Source organism: Limulus polyphemus, unplaced genomic scaffold (genome assembly GCF_000517525.1).
Source record: "Limulus polyphemus unplaced genomic scaffold, Limulus_polyphemus-2.1.2 Scaffold736, whole genome shotgun sequence".
NCBI lineage: Eukaryota > Metazoa > Arthropoda > Merostomata > Xiphosura > Limulidae > Limulus > Limulus polyphemus.
In genome coordinates this window covers 13,328-29,896 of record NW_013666346.1, presented here as the reverse complement: position 1 = coordinate 29,896, position 16,569 = coordinate 13,328, and the positions used below count along the sequence as shown (strand labels likewise).

General features: G+C 32.0%; 1 protein-coding gene across 1 annotated transcript in view; it reads left to right on the top strand.

Moving 5' to 3' along the window:
- Window positions 1–16,569, top strand: part of LOC106460252 (MAM and LDL-receptor class A domain-containing protein 1-like) — a 41,449-nt gene that overhangs the window by 20,233 nt on the left and 4,647 nt on the right. The window contains exons 12-18 of the mRNA XM_022386925.1: window positions 232–488; window positions 1,170–1,251; window positions 2,634–2,786; window positions 6,100–6,362; window positions 7,178–7,295; window positions 12,556–12,701; window positions 15,069–15,174. Coding sequence (XP_022242633.1) covers window positions 232–488; window positions 1,170–1,251; window positions 2,634–2,786; window positions 6,100–6,362; window positions 7,178–7,295; window positions 12,556–12,701; window positions 15,069–15,174 — 1,125 coding nt within the window. The remainder of the gene's footprint in view (window positions 1–231; window positions 489–1,169; window positions 1,252–2,633; window positions 2,787–6,099; window positions 6,363–7,177; window positions 7,296–12,555; window positions 12,702–15,068; window positions 15,175–16,569) is intronic.

The window sequence follows — 16,569 nt, the reverse complement described above, 5'->3', positions numbered from 1 at the left end:
ACCCTAAATCACCACAATTCATAATTGGAAGTTTAAAAGTAACGACTCTTGTAACTTACCTGTTTTGTAGTAATTTTTAATAAAAAAATTGCAATGTTTATTTATTTTATTGAACATATTAAACTAAAATGATGCAATGTTTTTTTTTGTAACCTTCACCCATAACTAGTTGATTTGTTACATAATGCTCTTTAAGTATGTATGGCATTTGTATGTATTTTAATTTTCCAGGTGGCTGGTATATGACCATTGAAACTACAAACGTTTGGGCAAAGCTAGTCAGTCGCAGTTTCATGAACAGTGTTGGACAGAAAAGATGCTTCAGCTTCTGGAGAAACATGCAGGGAAATAACATGGAAAATGTGTTCATGACAGTTGAGATAACTAAACCTGTGAACAAAAAAGTCTGGTCTGACTTTAGTGGCCTTGGAAACAGGTGGCTGTATGATGAAGTAACAATTGAAGCCACCGAAGAGGCAGATATTGAAGTTAGTGTTAAGACTTATTTAGAGAGGAAATTTAATATTAAAAAGTTATGCATATTTAGCTAGTGGTAGATAATAATGAGGTTTTTATTCTTTTAGTGAGATAAACATTTAAGTTACTGTTGGTATTCTGGTAAGCAAATTACAAAATAAGTAGACCTATTCTTCTGTACATTTGTGATATTTTATATGTTTGAGTGTGACTTGCATGAAGTGAAATATATGATATTAAAAAGATGGTCCTAACATTTTGTAAATTCTATCATGTGCAAATAATTATTTCATGTGAAAGACATGCTGGTGTTTTAAACCATATATAAACACCATATAGAGAAATCTAATATTCAATATTTTTACTGGCACGGATTCTACATTCTGGAGGGTAATGCTCTTTACCGTATATATTTTTTTTCAGGAAATTTCCAATTTTATATATTTTAGTTTGCCATCAATTACAAATTTTCATGTATTATCTTTAAAAAGAAAAAGTGCTTTAAATTGTTTTGATGTAACACAAAGAAACTCCTAATTGTTTATTTTGTGTGTGTGTGTGTGTGTGGAAAATTGATATTTCTTTTTTTTGGTGAACATTAGAAATTAATTGAAGATTAACTATTTTAATATTCACATATTTAAATAGCCAAACAGCACATGAACTCTAATATTTCTTCTTCCATGAAACAGATAACTGTAATGGGCTACCACCCTTCTGGAGGGCAAGTGCTTTTAGATGATGTAAAAATCCAAAAGGGAGCCTGCACAGGAAGTAAGTAGGATCATTTTAACTTAAGAAACTAACTTAATATTTTCAAACTTGACCTGAAATTTAAAAATCCCTTCATGGGAGTTTCCCTCATTTGTTGGGCTATTTACTGTTCATATCTATTCATTGGACTTGAATCTTGATAAAAGAATTTTGGAGGAATGGATAGTCAGGCAATAATGACTTGTTCATTTCTCAGCCCCATCGCATCTGTTTGTGACCTGTGTGAGAATCTAGTAATGGTATTCTCACAAGATACTAACAATAACTTATTTTTTGCAGTATGTGTATCTGTTTAGATTTGTTGCAATTCTTGTTAAGTCAGTGTTTTATATTGCTGAGAACTTGAAGGCAGTATTTCTGTGGTCTTGTTGTTAAAATGCATCATATTGAATAATTTGTTATTTTACATATTACAACGTTGATGTTTTTGTGGCAAAAACAGATACTTAATTCTACTTTTATAACTTTTCAGCTGTAATAACTGGTACCTTAAAATTAATTTACCACAAATTTTTACTCTGTGCATTGGTATAATTAAATACTGAATAAAGGTATAAAGAGAAGATAAGAATTCACCTTTCTCCCCCTTGACGATGCACTTAACTTAAACCTGTAAGATAAACTTATGTTAGACGTATAAGACACTTTGATTAGTTTAACTAAATGCTGAATGAAGGTACAGAGAATAGGTAAAAATTCACCTACCTCGACCCACATTAGCACATTTGATTTATTTAATTTTAACTTTACTTGACAGTACTGGAAAAGAGGAAGAATGGAAAGATAAATATGAAAAGTTATACTTACCACTGTGTTCTTTCCTCTCGTAAATTCACACTTTAACATAAGAAATATACAATCATACATTCTACCAGGGTGTCATCTCCAACTTTTGTTGGTCAGTTGTAGCTCTCCTTCTTCCCCAGGAAATAGAACATTATATTTGTGACATAGTGAACCATATCAGAAGTTGAATTCCAGTAGACCACCTCTCTTTGTAAATAAACACGACTCTTCTGGTAGCCATCGTTTAGTGAATTCCACTTCTGTGAGTCGTCATTAATCATAACTCACTGTTATCCTGATATTTGATCTAACTCTTCTTTATATTACAACATTCAAGGTGAAGAAGTGACAGACAAAATGGTTGAAATATGGATCTAATCAGTTATACCTTTCATACGTGTGATTAGAAAATCTATATTAATGTTGTTTTTTCTTGGTGACTCTTGAACATTTGTTGTAAAAGTATAATATATATTTCTTTATGATAGTGAGTACGTGTTCCTTTTTGTTTAACCCTGGTTTATTTCACTTAAATTTTCAATTTACACAAGATGAATAACTGTTGACAACAAGTACACAATTTCATTATTTGCTAGGTAAGCAAGGTGTAAACTGCACTTTCGATGAAGGGTCATGTGGATGGATGAATGAGTCACCGACCAGCACTGCTGGCCACTGGGTAATCTACAGTGGTGCCACTCCTCATCATCGCTATAACACTGGACCAGAGGCTGACCATACCACTGGAGGTAAAGTTTCTTTGTTTTAGAAACATTTAGTACTTAAGCATATAAATACAAATATGCTATAGTTATGATTTTTTTTCCAAGTATTATACATGTAGGTATTTTAAATTTGCATTTGAAGAGGTAAGCATGTGTCATAAAACTATTAAAACTGATTTTATTATTTCACTTCTTATAAAAATGCTCACTGAAACTTCTCATAAATTTGAACATATTTACTTTTAGTGTCTTTTTTTTTTTGGAAACATGAATACTGAGTTGGTCAAACAATGAAACATTTTTGATAACTCAGTTCAAAAAAATTCTTAAATATATGGTTATAGTAATTGTTAATGATCACTAATGGCTAAAAGTGCTAATATTGAAAGTTTTAAAATTTTAATTTTAGCTTTTTTGTTTATTATTTGTTTATATGCACATGATTTCTATAATCAAACACTGGCATTGAAAGAGCAGTTTAGATATAATTTAATGTTGGTTGTAACTTGTTTCCATCTTCAAGGACAATCCATCTCTGGCAGTTTTAACATTAACATTGATTTTATAGAATAATAAATGAATTTGTTTTATTAATATATTTTTTCTTTAATTTTGACTACACTATATGAAGAGCCATAAATGGCAGCCAGAAGATATCCTTGTATGGAACAAATTTTCCTACTGATAACATTCTGGACTTTTGGATAAATAACTGATGTTTATGAATTTCAAATAAAAGTCACTCCTGATGAGAAATGTCTTTACTAAAGATAATGACATTTTTATTCCATGCAATGGAACTTTTAGTCACAATAATGGAAAGATTAAATAACAATAAGTTGCTGTTGAATTTACTACCTATCTACCCTGTAATCTACCAGCTCAAGATTAGGGGATTTCTTGTACAGATATAAAACAAGCAAAACAAATTTTCAGCTGGAATTTTAAAGGTCTCTGCTGAATTCTTAAATTAAAATTGTAAAATACTAAAAATAGGATATGTAGAAATAAAAAGTAAAAGTGTACAATGTTTCGGAAGTAAACTCATCAAAATGTTATGGACTTTTATTCTGTAACTTTATGTATGTCATGATTTTTAAATCATACTTTACAAAATGTCTTAATCTTTAGAGTTCTTAAACATCCTTGTTAGTGGCAAGGATAAGCACATGAAAAATTGGCATATTCACAGTTTGTTACTTTGACAGATTTTGAAGAATGTAAAATACAAAACAATTATTACAAGTACATCATAAAATAGTCTACATTTGACAATCACAAAATAAAACCCAAGCAATTTCCAAAGATAAACCTTTTGAAAGTTCTCAGGGTAATGAGCTCCTAAATTTGTACTATATTTGATAAATGTTTTTTGTTGGCATTAATTTTAGCATTTTAACAGGAATGTATCTTGGTTAAAACCAGTATCACAGAGAGCAATTCATTTAATTTACATTTTAAAGACTAAACTCAGCCAAAAGTTTAGTATATGCTTGTTTTCTTTATTACTTTTATTTTGTTGTTACACTTTGCACTTATAGTAAATCTTATAGAAGTCTTATTCATTCAATTATAAAGTACCCAAAACTATTTCAGGTATTAATCTGATAAGTTAAAAAGCTGGAATGGAAAGAATACCTTCATCGGGTAAAGTTTCTGGAACACTTATTAAAGCAATGGTTTAACAGAAAATTTTTAGTGTATTTCATTTTATGTGCAAAAACTTAATATTTTTATGTACAATATTTAAAAAGTTCCTACTCTAAATAAATTCAAATTTGGTATTTTCAGTGTATTAAATGTAAATAATTTACTGTGATTAGCCAGTCTGGTCCAAGCAAATCTAGTTTTTCCATGACTGGTTACCAATATCCTGAAGTACAATTAGCCATACTTGTAACCAAAAAATATGTGATTTATTTGCATATTCCAAAAAAATCTTATTTCTTGATAAAATATGTAATTGTTTTGTTTTGTAAAATTTAAAATTTGGAGAAAAATGGTTAGTATGAATTTTACATTATTTTTTAATTGTCTGTTTGAAATTATGATCATATATTAAGTTTAATATTTAGTATAAACCTTTTTCCAGTTTAGTTTTCAACCACACTATGTATCATTAATGGCTAAATTCTAATACCCCAAAATTACACCTGTGGTCACGAGGATTTAACTTCTGCTTCTCTGGATCTATGATATTTGAGGGTTATTGTGTATAATAAGTAGGATCACCCCACTTTTATCCAGTGATTTCATTTATTACAACCATGCCTTAGAACAGTGTCATGTCTGTAGCTAGAGTCATGCCTGAGAAAAGGGTAATGTCTGTTACTATAGCCATGCCTTAAAAAAGTGTGATATCTGTAACTACAGACATGTTTTAGAAAGGGGTGATATCTGCTACTACAGCCATGCCTGAGAAAAGGGTAATGTCTGTTACTACAGCTATGCTATAGAAAGGGGTTATGTCTGTTACTACAGCTATGCTATAGAAAGGGGTAATGTCTGTTACTACAGCCATGCCTGAGAAAAGGGTAATGTCTGTTACTATAGCCATGCCTTAAAAAAGTGTGATATCTGTAACTACAGGCATATTTTAGAAAGGGGTGATATCTGGTATGTCTGAGAAAGGGGTAATATTTGTTGCAACAGCTATACTTGAGAAAAGGGTAATGTCTGTTACTATAGCCATGCCTTAAAAAAGTGTGATATCTGTAACTACAGACATGTTTCAGAAAGGGGTGATATCTGCTACTACAGCCATGCCTGAGAAAAGGGTAATGTCTGTTACTATAGCCATGCCTTAAAAAAGTGTGATATCTGTAACAACAGACATGTTTTAAAAAGGGGTGATATCTGCTACTACAGCCATGCCTGAGAAAATATTGTATCTGTAACTAGTGCCATGCTTCAGAAAAGAGTTATTCATACATTAGTCACTTAAGTGCTGCAGACTTCAAAAATTAAATAAATAAGTGATGGTTGAACTGTAGTTTAGATATTTGTTTTCCAAGTATGATGGCTGATGAGAATCTCAGATAAAGTTTCTTCAGAAATAAAATTTAGTGTGATCTTCAACTATATAACTTATAAAGCTTTCAAGTACATTTATAGTTACAATTTGTCTGTTGTGAGTAAAATCATGATATGCCTACAGGAACAACTTGAAAGTATCAAGGTGATCATAATTTATTTTGTTTTCAGTCAGTAAACCACAAAGATAAAAAATATATTCAAGAACTTAAAAAAAAGAATATTGACAGTTATACAGTTCTTTAAGTCATAATTGTAGATCTCACATTTTGAAATTTGCTCTATGTAATCATTTCTTACCTAGATGGTTGGTATGCCTATTTTAAAAGTTTTCGGGGGCCTTCATCTGCTGTTGCCGTCTTGAAAAGTCCAGATGTATTTGTGGGTCATTTGTCAAGAACCATGTGTATATCTTTCTATTACCACATGTATGGTGTTGGAAATGGACATCTATATTTATTGATAAACAAGGGAAACACAGCCAAAACTGTATGGGAAGTGTCTGGGAACCAAAAACAACTATGGCGACGAGCAACTGTACCTATAATTGTCAGCAACATATTCAACGTAAGTTAGCATTTCACTCACTGAGTGCATGAAGTTGAGTTTTACAGCAGTATAATTAATGTGTATTTTACAAGTTTTTATAAATAGATCATCTTCCTGATCATGGATCTGGTAGAGAAGCATATTTCGAAGTATACACTACACTATGTTTATGGAATAGCTTGCGTTAATATGTTTCAACCTCTTGAATTGTATATTTTCAGTTTCTAAAACAAATTTGTATTGAAATCATAGCAAATTGAAGAAAACAAATTGAAGTAAACATCAGAACCAGGAAAAGAAATGTATTATAGTAGATTATTTATTTTTCTTTGGTTCACAGCAACTTCTTATTTTATTAAACCAAATTAGCATATACTAAATAATTTAAGCATGACACAAAATGTATCTTAATATCTAGTCATTATAGTAGTTTTTGGAATATAGTTTTCTAGGTGAAAGTGTGAGAATACCAGCAGTTCAGAGTTCAGTGGAAATGGAAATTTTGTACCACTAACCTTATACATTAAACACAAAGCGTTATCACGTTCAAGTTTAAAATTTGAAGCTTTTAAAAAAAGGAAGGTATTGTTTTTAAGAACAAATCTCACAGAAATTTTTTCTTATGTTTGTTAACTCTATTAAAAGAAATGTACCTTAAAAATCACAAATTACAAGAAGTAATGGTTTTTAACTTATTACATTTAGACTGAGCACCTACAGTGTGTTTATGATACTTTGTACGCAGTAATTAATTTTATTATTTTTCTGCACTATTTCACATAAAACATTTGTAATACTTGTTAGAGTTAAATTTTTCTGCATTTCATTTGCAGCTAGCTTTCAAAGGTACACGTGCTTACACAAGCCCAAACTATCCTAACAACTGGTACAAATACTTGGATGAAATGGCTGTTGATGATGTCACTTTAACAGATGGACCTTGCACCCAAGGTAAATTCATTCTTTTACTAATTGTTTTAACATTATCTGAGTGAAAATCCCCATAGAGGCAAGGAAAAGCAACTTATCATAAACAAGTATTACTTTACAGTTACCCAGTTTCAGTGCACATGCACTTCTTATGTTGACATTACTGTATGTCAAAATATAAAGTACGGTTAAAAATGTCATGAAAAAAAGCCAGTAAGTTTTCATTGTCTAGTTCCATTACTCACTTATCCAGTATTTTATCAAGCTGTTTCAACAGCTGGCTGAGTATTGTATTACTCAAGAGTTAGTCAGTATTAAAACATAGTATATGAATACTGTTCTGCTACATGCACAAATTACCCTAACTTGACAAGTAAATCTTGAACAGAAATTATAAAAATTAATGATTGCTTTACTTGCAAAATGTCCTCTCTATCTAGGACACAACTTAAAACTGGCTGAATAACACATTCAGTAATCAGTCAATAACATAGTTACAGTTCAGCAAATGACTGAATGGCACTCTGACTAACAAATGAACTCACTCATTCACATCTTTTTATATTCTTACACTATTTTTCCCCATATATGTATAGAATTCGTTATGTTGCGTGTTTACCATATGATGTTATTTCTTGAACTATGGAATCTTCCAGAGTCACACATAATAATTTCATCATGTTAAAACTCCCTCTAGTGAATAGAACATCTAAATAAAAATATTTAAAAAATAGCCCACAATACTGCCCTCTCCCTAGATTATGAAGTCCATTGAACAGTCATAATACACTTAATTAAAATTCCATAATTAAAGATAAAGTCATTGTTTACAATTAACAAAAGTTAATATTCTGAAATATACATTATAATCACTAAGTATTTAATTAAATGTGTTAATCATTAAATTGAATTAAACCAAATACAAGCACATTTCTGATTAACAAAAAATCTTTGATATCTTATTACTGTGAAAAGTGTTCATTCACCAAATCTTTTTGAGGGTTTTCTTTTCTGAGGCTTATAGTATAGTGATGGTATGACCTCTTGTCTGTTTCATTACTTGAGACCTTCTTACTGGGAGAGTTTTCTCTAGGTGACTATATCCTTGTTGATACTATGGAAGTGGTCTCTGTCATGAACCCTGTGCTCTTCAGCAAGTTGACTTAACACTGACAAAGTCTTCTCTGAAGCTAATCTAATCAGATTGGCCATTTTCTCACTAACATACCTCTAAAAATAATCATGGTAGATGACTTGGCTTCTACTGCTGGTACTTCTGGATTCTGTAAACCACATTCTTGATTTTTTCACCATAATATATTCTTCTTCTCAAAACTTGCTTAACTTCAGAGTTTCTTCTCTCTCTTGTTGTGGGGATTGTAGAGCCATATTTTGTCACCTCGATGAAATCCAGTCTTATCAGCATTAACATCAAAGCAAATTTTCATCTTATCACTAGCTGATTTAAGTCTTTCCTTGGTAAAATCATGTATAGCATTTATGATGTTCCTTATTCTCTCTGGATGTTATGTGTAAGACTCGGTTGTGTGACTATCCTACAGATGTGATTACAGTCCAATGGCACTTTAAGTTATCATGCCTGTAACTTTATGCACTGCTATTTAATAACTCAAAAGTAACAGTGGAGGATCTTATTCCCACATTTTCTGATGTTCATTCACATAGATGGCTAACTGATTTAAAAGTAAAGGATTGTATCTCTCCACCGTTTCATCATAAGATAGATAAATGGCTGTTGTCCTGTGCTTTTTAATTCCAAGGACTTGACAAATTTTAACAAACAAAGCTGTTTCAAACTTCCATCTCTGATCTGAGTGAAGTTTCAGAAGCACTTCATATCATGAGACAAATTATTTCACAAGACTCTCAAAAAGAGAATTAATATAAAACAGTAACATTTAATCAAATTGGTACAACTAGCCACATTTATTTGCTTTCAATACAGAGATTCATACTTCCTTCAGTTACACGGACTTTTCATGGGAAATCCATCAGGAGGTACTTTGGCCACTCTTTTCTTACATCACACAGAACAGCATGCCATAGTCACTTCTATATATAAGCCTGCATTTTGGCTTAGATATGTAGATGATGTTTTTTGTGGCTTTTCTTGTGAAGACTAACAAACAAAATTCCTCCAACACATGAACAACCTACATAAAGACATACAATTCACAGTTGAAAATGAAAACAACCACACAATAAATTTTTTAAATGTTAATATCACACAAGCCCCTCAAGGCTTCTCCACTAAAATTCATTTAAAAAACACATACAGCAGAAATGACATAAACTGGTTTCTAATCATATAATCCACCAAAAGTTAGGCACTCTAAAAAGCCTCCTAAATTTAGGATACACTTTTTGCACAACAGAAAACATCAATAAAGAAGTTGCAAACTTAACTCAATGCTTTACTAATGTTAACCAGTTCTGTACTAAAGTAATTACAGAAATTATTAACAAACTAGAACAACACACACAAGAGGCATTTAACAAACAGACAAACTCAAACACTCCACAAAACAAAGGAAACCTAATCACTTGCACTATTCCATACATAGAAAATAACTTCTTCTTCATAAGTATAGTAGGTGATGCTCATGGACAAGTGCTGTGTTTTATTACTCCTTGTTCCTTCGTGTCTTGTATGTAAGTTTATTGGTTTGAGTATTTTACTTCTTGGTGGTTCAATAACTGCCCTCCTTATTCTGATGTTGTAACTGTCTTGTAATATACATATTAAACTATTTGAAGCAAGTTTGACTTCACACAAAGTCAATTCACAATATGTACTCTTCCTTGATGTCACTTATCCACACATGATGAGGTGTAGAGAAACATATAACAGTAACTTTCATCTTGCTGGAACCTTACGTCCACTTGTTCACATCAATCTGTCTTCTTGCTTCCTCTCTGGAGGAAGTTTCCCAGCTTTCATCACCAAATCAGATCAAACAGTTGCACGTATTGAACAAGTGTTGATCAAGACACTGCAAGACTTCAATAAACTCATTGACTAGCTTCCTTAAATAATGAATTTTGTATTTCCTGGCGGAACTTCTCCCCTTATGTACAGTTAATTCTGTTTTCTAGTGTCTTGTTAGATCCTTATTGTTCCTTTGATCTGATTGGGTTCTGGGACACTTCCTTATGGTTTATTTCCTTGGTTTATTATCAGTTGTTCATATCTCACAGTCTTGGCTGTACTGGCCATATTTCCCATATTTATCACTGTTTCCTTTGTCTGTCACCCTTTGGAATGAGCTTTTATTCCCTGCAGCAGTGGGTTCAAACTGTGAAGCATGCCTCCTGAGAGGGGGGCACGAAGCAGTGGCTGGGGGGGAGCAGTCTTTTGCCAGGAGAACCAAAAAATAACAATGAAAGAAGCAGAAAAAATTAATTTTTAACACTTTAATTTTTCCTGCTAATACCTAAGAAATAAACTGATTAAAGAGAGACAAATAAACTACTGTAATTACTGTTATTGTCACTTTTGAAAATTATTCAGTATGAATGAGGGGGGGGGCATGAAAAATAATGCTGAGTTGGGGGGTGTCACTGCCCTATAGGCTTCATTTGTGGTCCCTGAAAATGCATCTTTTCAAGTTGCATTTACTTCCTCCATTCTGTGTAACAAGGTGTCTAATCTTTTTCAGTTCTTCTGGACTGTCATCAGGGGGAAATGATGTTTCAATACTACTTGATGTGATCACCCCATAATTTCTAGATGATGTCTTTAGTTGTTTGTCTGCAACTTAAATGGATTCAAGTTCCATCACCAACTGGACAGTTTCTTTTAAAGATGTTTCCCTAATTCTCATCTCCTTGTCATCATGTTCCAATGAATTCATCATTTTACATGAATAATCCAGGTAATGTAATTGAACAAGCCTCTCCAACTCTTCTGCAAGTTCAGCTAAAATAATTTCTTTGCTCCATAGTTTACTTCTTAACTTTGCTATGGATACTTCCTTCTCGTGTATCACTCCAAATGTGTTGGATAAGACAGCCACCAATGTTTGATTGTGGTTATGACTCTCAGCTGGAAGGTTGTTTAATGTTTTTTAAAGCTGGTCCTTTTAAATGGTCATCAATGAGACATTCTTGTTGTTCAGTACTTCATCTATTCACTTTAGAAATGACTTTGAAATGATCATGATATTTTTCTCATCATTATTTGTTGGTCCTGGCATGGCCTGGTGGTTAGGGCACCTGACTCGCAATCTGCAAGTCATGCGTTCAAATCCCCATCAGTAGGGGCATTATAATGCAACTTTCAATCTCACTGAGTTGGTGGTGGGTGGTGTTGACTAGCAGCCTTCCCTCTAGTCTATCACTGCTAAATTAAGGTCAGCTAGCTCTTGAGCAGCTTTGTGCGAAAGTCAAAACAAACAAACAATTACCTGCTGATTTCTCAACTAGGAGATGTTGAACTAGCCAGCTAAGTTCTGGAACAGGATTAGGTAATGACATAGCTGGAGTAGTCCATTATTAAGGTCTTTTGGTCTCGGGTGGCACAATAATAGTAGGTTCTTCTATTCCATATGGTGTTTTAGGGTGAAATTCTTGGGTGAATGAAGAAAGAGGTGTAGCTGGTTTGGTATTGGTATTTACAACATCATTTTCCAGATTGAAGTTTTCTTAATGTTTTTGATATTTTAATATTTGTTAATATTTTGAGTTAATTAAATTATATAAATGTACTTACTGATGTTTCTTTTGGAGGGACAGAAGGTTGTTCATTTTTATATACTCACTTGTAATTTCATGTGTTCTTTTAAGATCAATAACCATTAAATAGGTAGATTAAACTTTCAAATACTGGAGAATGGGGGAGCTTTGAAAAAGTTATTGTTCAATCAACTCAGGAAGCTTGTGTCTGGAGCTTTATACAGCACTTTTGTGAATTAATAACTTTGTTTCTATATTGTCATATTGATGTTATCTTAAATTTATTTTAGCATTCCCATATTTATAAAAAGAATTTAGAAATGCAAATGGTGGGTCACTAAGAACTAAGAAATTGGATATTAGGTTTGTAAAACCTCACTCATTTTCTATGTTGAAAAACAATTGGTTTCTGGAAGATCTCTAATAAAACTGTTAATAAAATGAATTTATATATAAAAATTGAGTGAGATTTGATAAACTTTAAATGTACAAAGAAAGCTTATACTTCAGTTATTTCATTACGAAATATGATTTACACATAAAACTACTTTTCTTATGCAGAATAATTTTGTATAATATATCTCAGAGCTTCCCAGCAGCTGTGCCTCTCTCTACTATTTGGGTGAAACCAGAAGTGGTGTCTACAAAATCTGGCCTAAAGGTGTAACAGCCAGTGGAAAACGAAGTTTTGAGGTTTACTGCAACATGGATACTTTTGGAGGCGGGTGGACGGTGTGTATTTTTTGTATAAATGAAACATTTATTTAGTATTTACTAGCTAATACTGTTTGTTCAATTTATTTCTAGAATTACAGTTGTGATCCAAATGGACCCTGGCAGCAAGTTTTTATAAACTATCATTCAGTCCATGATTTTGGTCCTTAATACAAGAAAATTTCAACAAAAATACCATCTATATTGTAATCAATCCCATTAATTACTGCTGGGATCCTCTGTTTCATTTAACGTTTTGATTAGTTCTTTACACTGAGTGTTTTAAACATAATATTACTCTTTATGACGCAATATGTGAACACCATTTAAACTGATGGTATGAAAGCTAGACAGTAACTTTCCTGCTTAAAAAAGTAAGCAGAAAAATGTTTTCTACTTTGATTAAGACAAATTTGAATAACTTGTTTAAGTCTGTTTATTTCTTTTAGTACAAAACGACACAATAGGCTATCCTCACTTTGTTCACCATGGTGGCCTGTTATAGCCTGGTGATTAGGGCATTTGACTCGCAAACTGTGGGTTATAGGTTTGAATACCCATCACCAAACATGTTCACCCTTTCTGCCTTGTTGGCATTATAATGTGTCAGTCAATCCCACTATCCATTGCTAAAAAAAGTAGCTCGAGAGTTGACTAGCTGCCTTCCCTCTAGTTTTTCACTGCTAAATGCCCTCATGTAGCTTTCTGTGAAATTCAAAACAAACAAACCAAACTGGTCACCACAGAGAATGAGATCCTAGATATTAGTATTGTAAGTCTGTAAACTTACCACTGATTAACTGGAGGATTATTTTAGTCAAAATATAGTTATGCAAATTTTTATGCCACTAATATGTAGGTGATAAAAAAACAACAATTTTAAATTATTTCAAACAACTCACTGAATTTTCTACATCAATAAATGACATTTATTACTTTCAGCAATGTTTCAGGAAATTTCGTTTTTAAGAGCATCTGTTTTGAAACTTTTTTCCAGCAATCATTATTTTAATTATATATTACTTTGTCATTAATCCATCCTTTGTGTTTTTAATTAATAGGCTCAACTTATGTATATTGGTAAAAAGAACAATTTGCAGTATCATGTTTGACCACATTAACATAGCCCAAGTTTCTAAAGCTTCATAGAAGCTAATTCCATCTAAGAACCAGAAGAATCTTAACTTATTTAATAACATATATGTATGAAAGTTACAAAAATTTTAGTATTTCTTTTATTTTCAACCATTCCAAATTGTTAGTTATGGACCCAGGCCGTTTGATAGTTATTGTTAACATAATGTTGTAAGAAAGTGACGAGAAATTTATTATAAGGTATGCTGATTAGATAAGCCCTGTTCCATTAAAACAATCAAATAGGCATTTATTTTAAGGTAAAGCTCTAACCTGTGTTTCTATATATTAGGCATAACTTATAACTTTTCTATTTTGTAAATTTGAGCACACTTGTTAGCTTGACAGAAAGCATTATGAACGAGCTACTAATAGTAATTTATGGACTTGTCATTTGTCTGTTTCAACCAAAGAAATCAGTAAAAATTGCAAGCTGTATATAACATTTATTAATTACATATATTATATACTATCTGAAGTACCTGTCCGTTGAACAGGTGAAATAAAAACTTGTTTGTAACAAAGGATAGGAAATTGTGCTTCTATTTTTTTTCTCTTAACATAATAAACATTAAAAGTGCAGTAAAAATACATAAAGGTACCAATACCGAAAAGAAAAATATACTGTTTTCAAGAATTCTAACAATGGTGGTTATATAGTTCATTCTAATGCTGAGAGATATACAACACTGGTAGTTTTTGCGAAATTAGATATGAAATTAGAGGGGGGTCCAACCCCTAACCCCCCTCATGACCTTCGTCATGTCATCCTGTATCACTGTGTCAAGTTTGTTGCTGATTGATCAAGAAATGTGGAAACATATAAGGAACAGATACACATACATGTTGACATTTATTTATATAGATTATCAGTTTCAAAATACAACCTTCAAATTATTCCTTCTCATGTGTGCTATTTATGGATGCAGGACTAGGGGACACAAATATAAACTTTAGCAAGGTAGGAGTCATCTTCAGTTAAGACAGTTTTATTTTTCTAAGAGGGTGATTCACCTTTGGAATGGGTTGACTTCAAATGTTGTAGAGGCAGTAAATTTAAGTGAGTGTAAGAAAAAGCTTGATAAATATATGAATGAAAAGGGCTGGGTACAAATTTTTTTTATTTTATTTTTTAAATCATTTTAATTTAGTTTTGAGGATGGAACAGCTGAGATGGACCAATAGGTTCCATGTTGTCCCAAAATATTATGTTTTAGTTATTTCACTTTTTCTATCTTAATCTGGCACCAGGTGATCCAGCGTAGAGGAGACTTTGGAGAACCTAGGGAGAACTTCCACAGGGATTGGAATGAGTACAAAAATGGTTTTGGGCTCATTGCCCAAGAATTTTGGCTTGGTGAGTTGTTCCTTAGAAATAAGTTGTTTTTGTTTTTTTATTTATGTTAATAAATGACCTACCCTGGACAGTTTTGACATTGAATTGTCTGACTGACCACGTAACAAATGCAAGTTTTATTGGTCATAACCTTTTTATAAGAAGTTTAAATGCTTTCATAGCAGTAACATTAGGTAAGAAACAGTTTTTGATGTAGTCATTTTTAGGCATTTTAAACACAAACTAGCATGAAAAATAAGAACTGACTCAAGTAACTTTTATTAAAGGTATACAAAACGATGGTGTACAGTTTTCTGGAATTTTTAATATAGAAACTCATGTCTGGCTTTTAACTCCGTAAGTTTAGCATTGCTGACCATTCTCTTAATATAAACATATATTAGAATGGACATCAGTGATCAATAATATGATGCCATCTGTCAAAAAATAATTTGGGAAAGATGCTTAAAAGTTGCCAAGAGAAATCTCAGAAATTCTCTGGTTTGTTTCAATCAAATCACCTACATAGCCTTATGTCCAGTAGTTCAAAATTAGGAATGAAGGCAGATAGTTTTAGTAGCTTCATCCTAAATTCAAAATACAATACATTATGTATTTAAAATAAAACATGACGTAAATAAATAACACAACATTTATATGTTAGATCAACCCCACCACCCTACCCCACAAAGGGCTATCTGTGCTCTGCCCACCACAGGTATCAAAACCCAGTTTCTAGCATTATAAGTCTGCAGTCATACCGCTGTACCACTGGGGGGCCCCTTGCGAATGAACTGAAAATGACATCATTATAAAGTAGTTATATTCACAAAAATAAAAAATAGTTATATTGAAATTAATAAATCTATCATTTTTTTTAATTCCAAGATGTAACAACAACATTGTAATAACTAACTTTTCAGTAATATATATATATTTATATTATTGTTTTTCGCTTATTTACTGGTAATCTCCCATCTACAACAAACAACCTTAAAGAACAAAACATAAAGAAGTTAAAAATATTCTGTATTACTTTTAAAAAAAAGACGTTAAAGCAAGAAAGATACCAGTAGACAAAAGCCCTAAACAAAGAGAACTGGTTTGTCTAATACAATTAAAGAAACAGAGGCAGGCTAAATAAAAACCTTTTGTTTTTTCACCCTGAGGAAGGACACAAGTTTTTCTAAAAACATTAGAATTGTATCGTTTTTGTTTTTGATAGTACAATAACACCTTATGCCAGTGAAGCATGATCTATCAATCAGTGATTTGTATGACTTCATATCATAAAATGACTGAAAATATTTTTTAACAAACCTGTCCTTAGTGGCCTAATACAGGTTTCCAATCAAGACCTCATTTTGACCTCAAACAGTTATTATAATATTGTTACGTCTCCGTTTCGTTAATTGA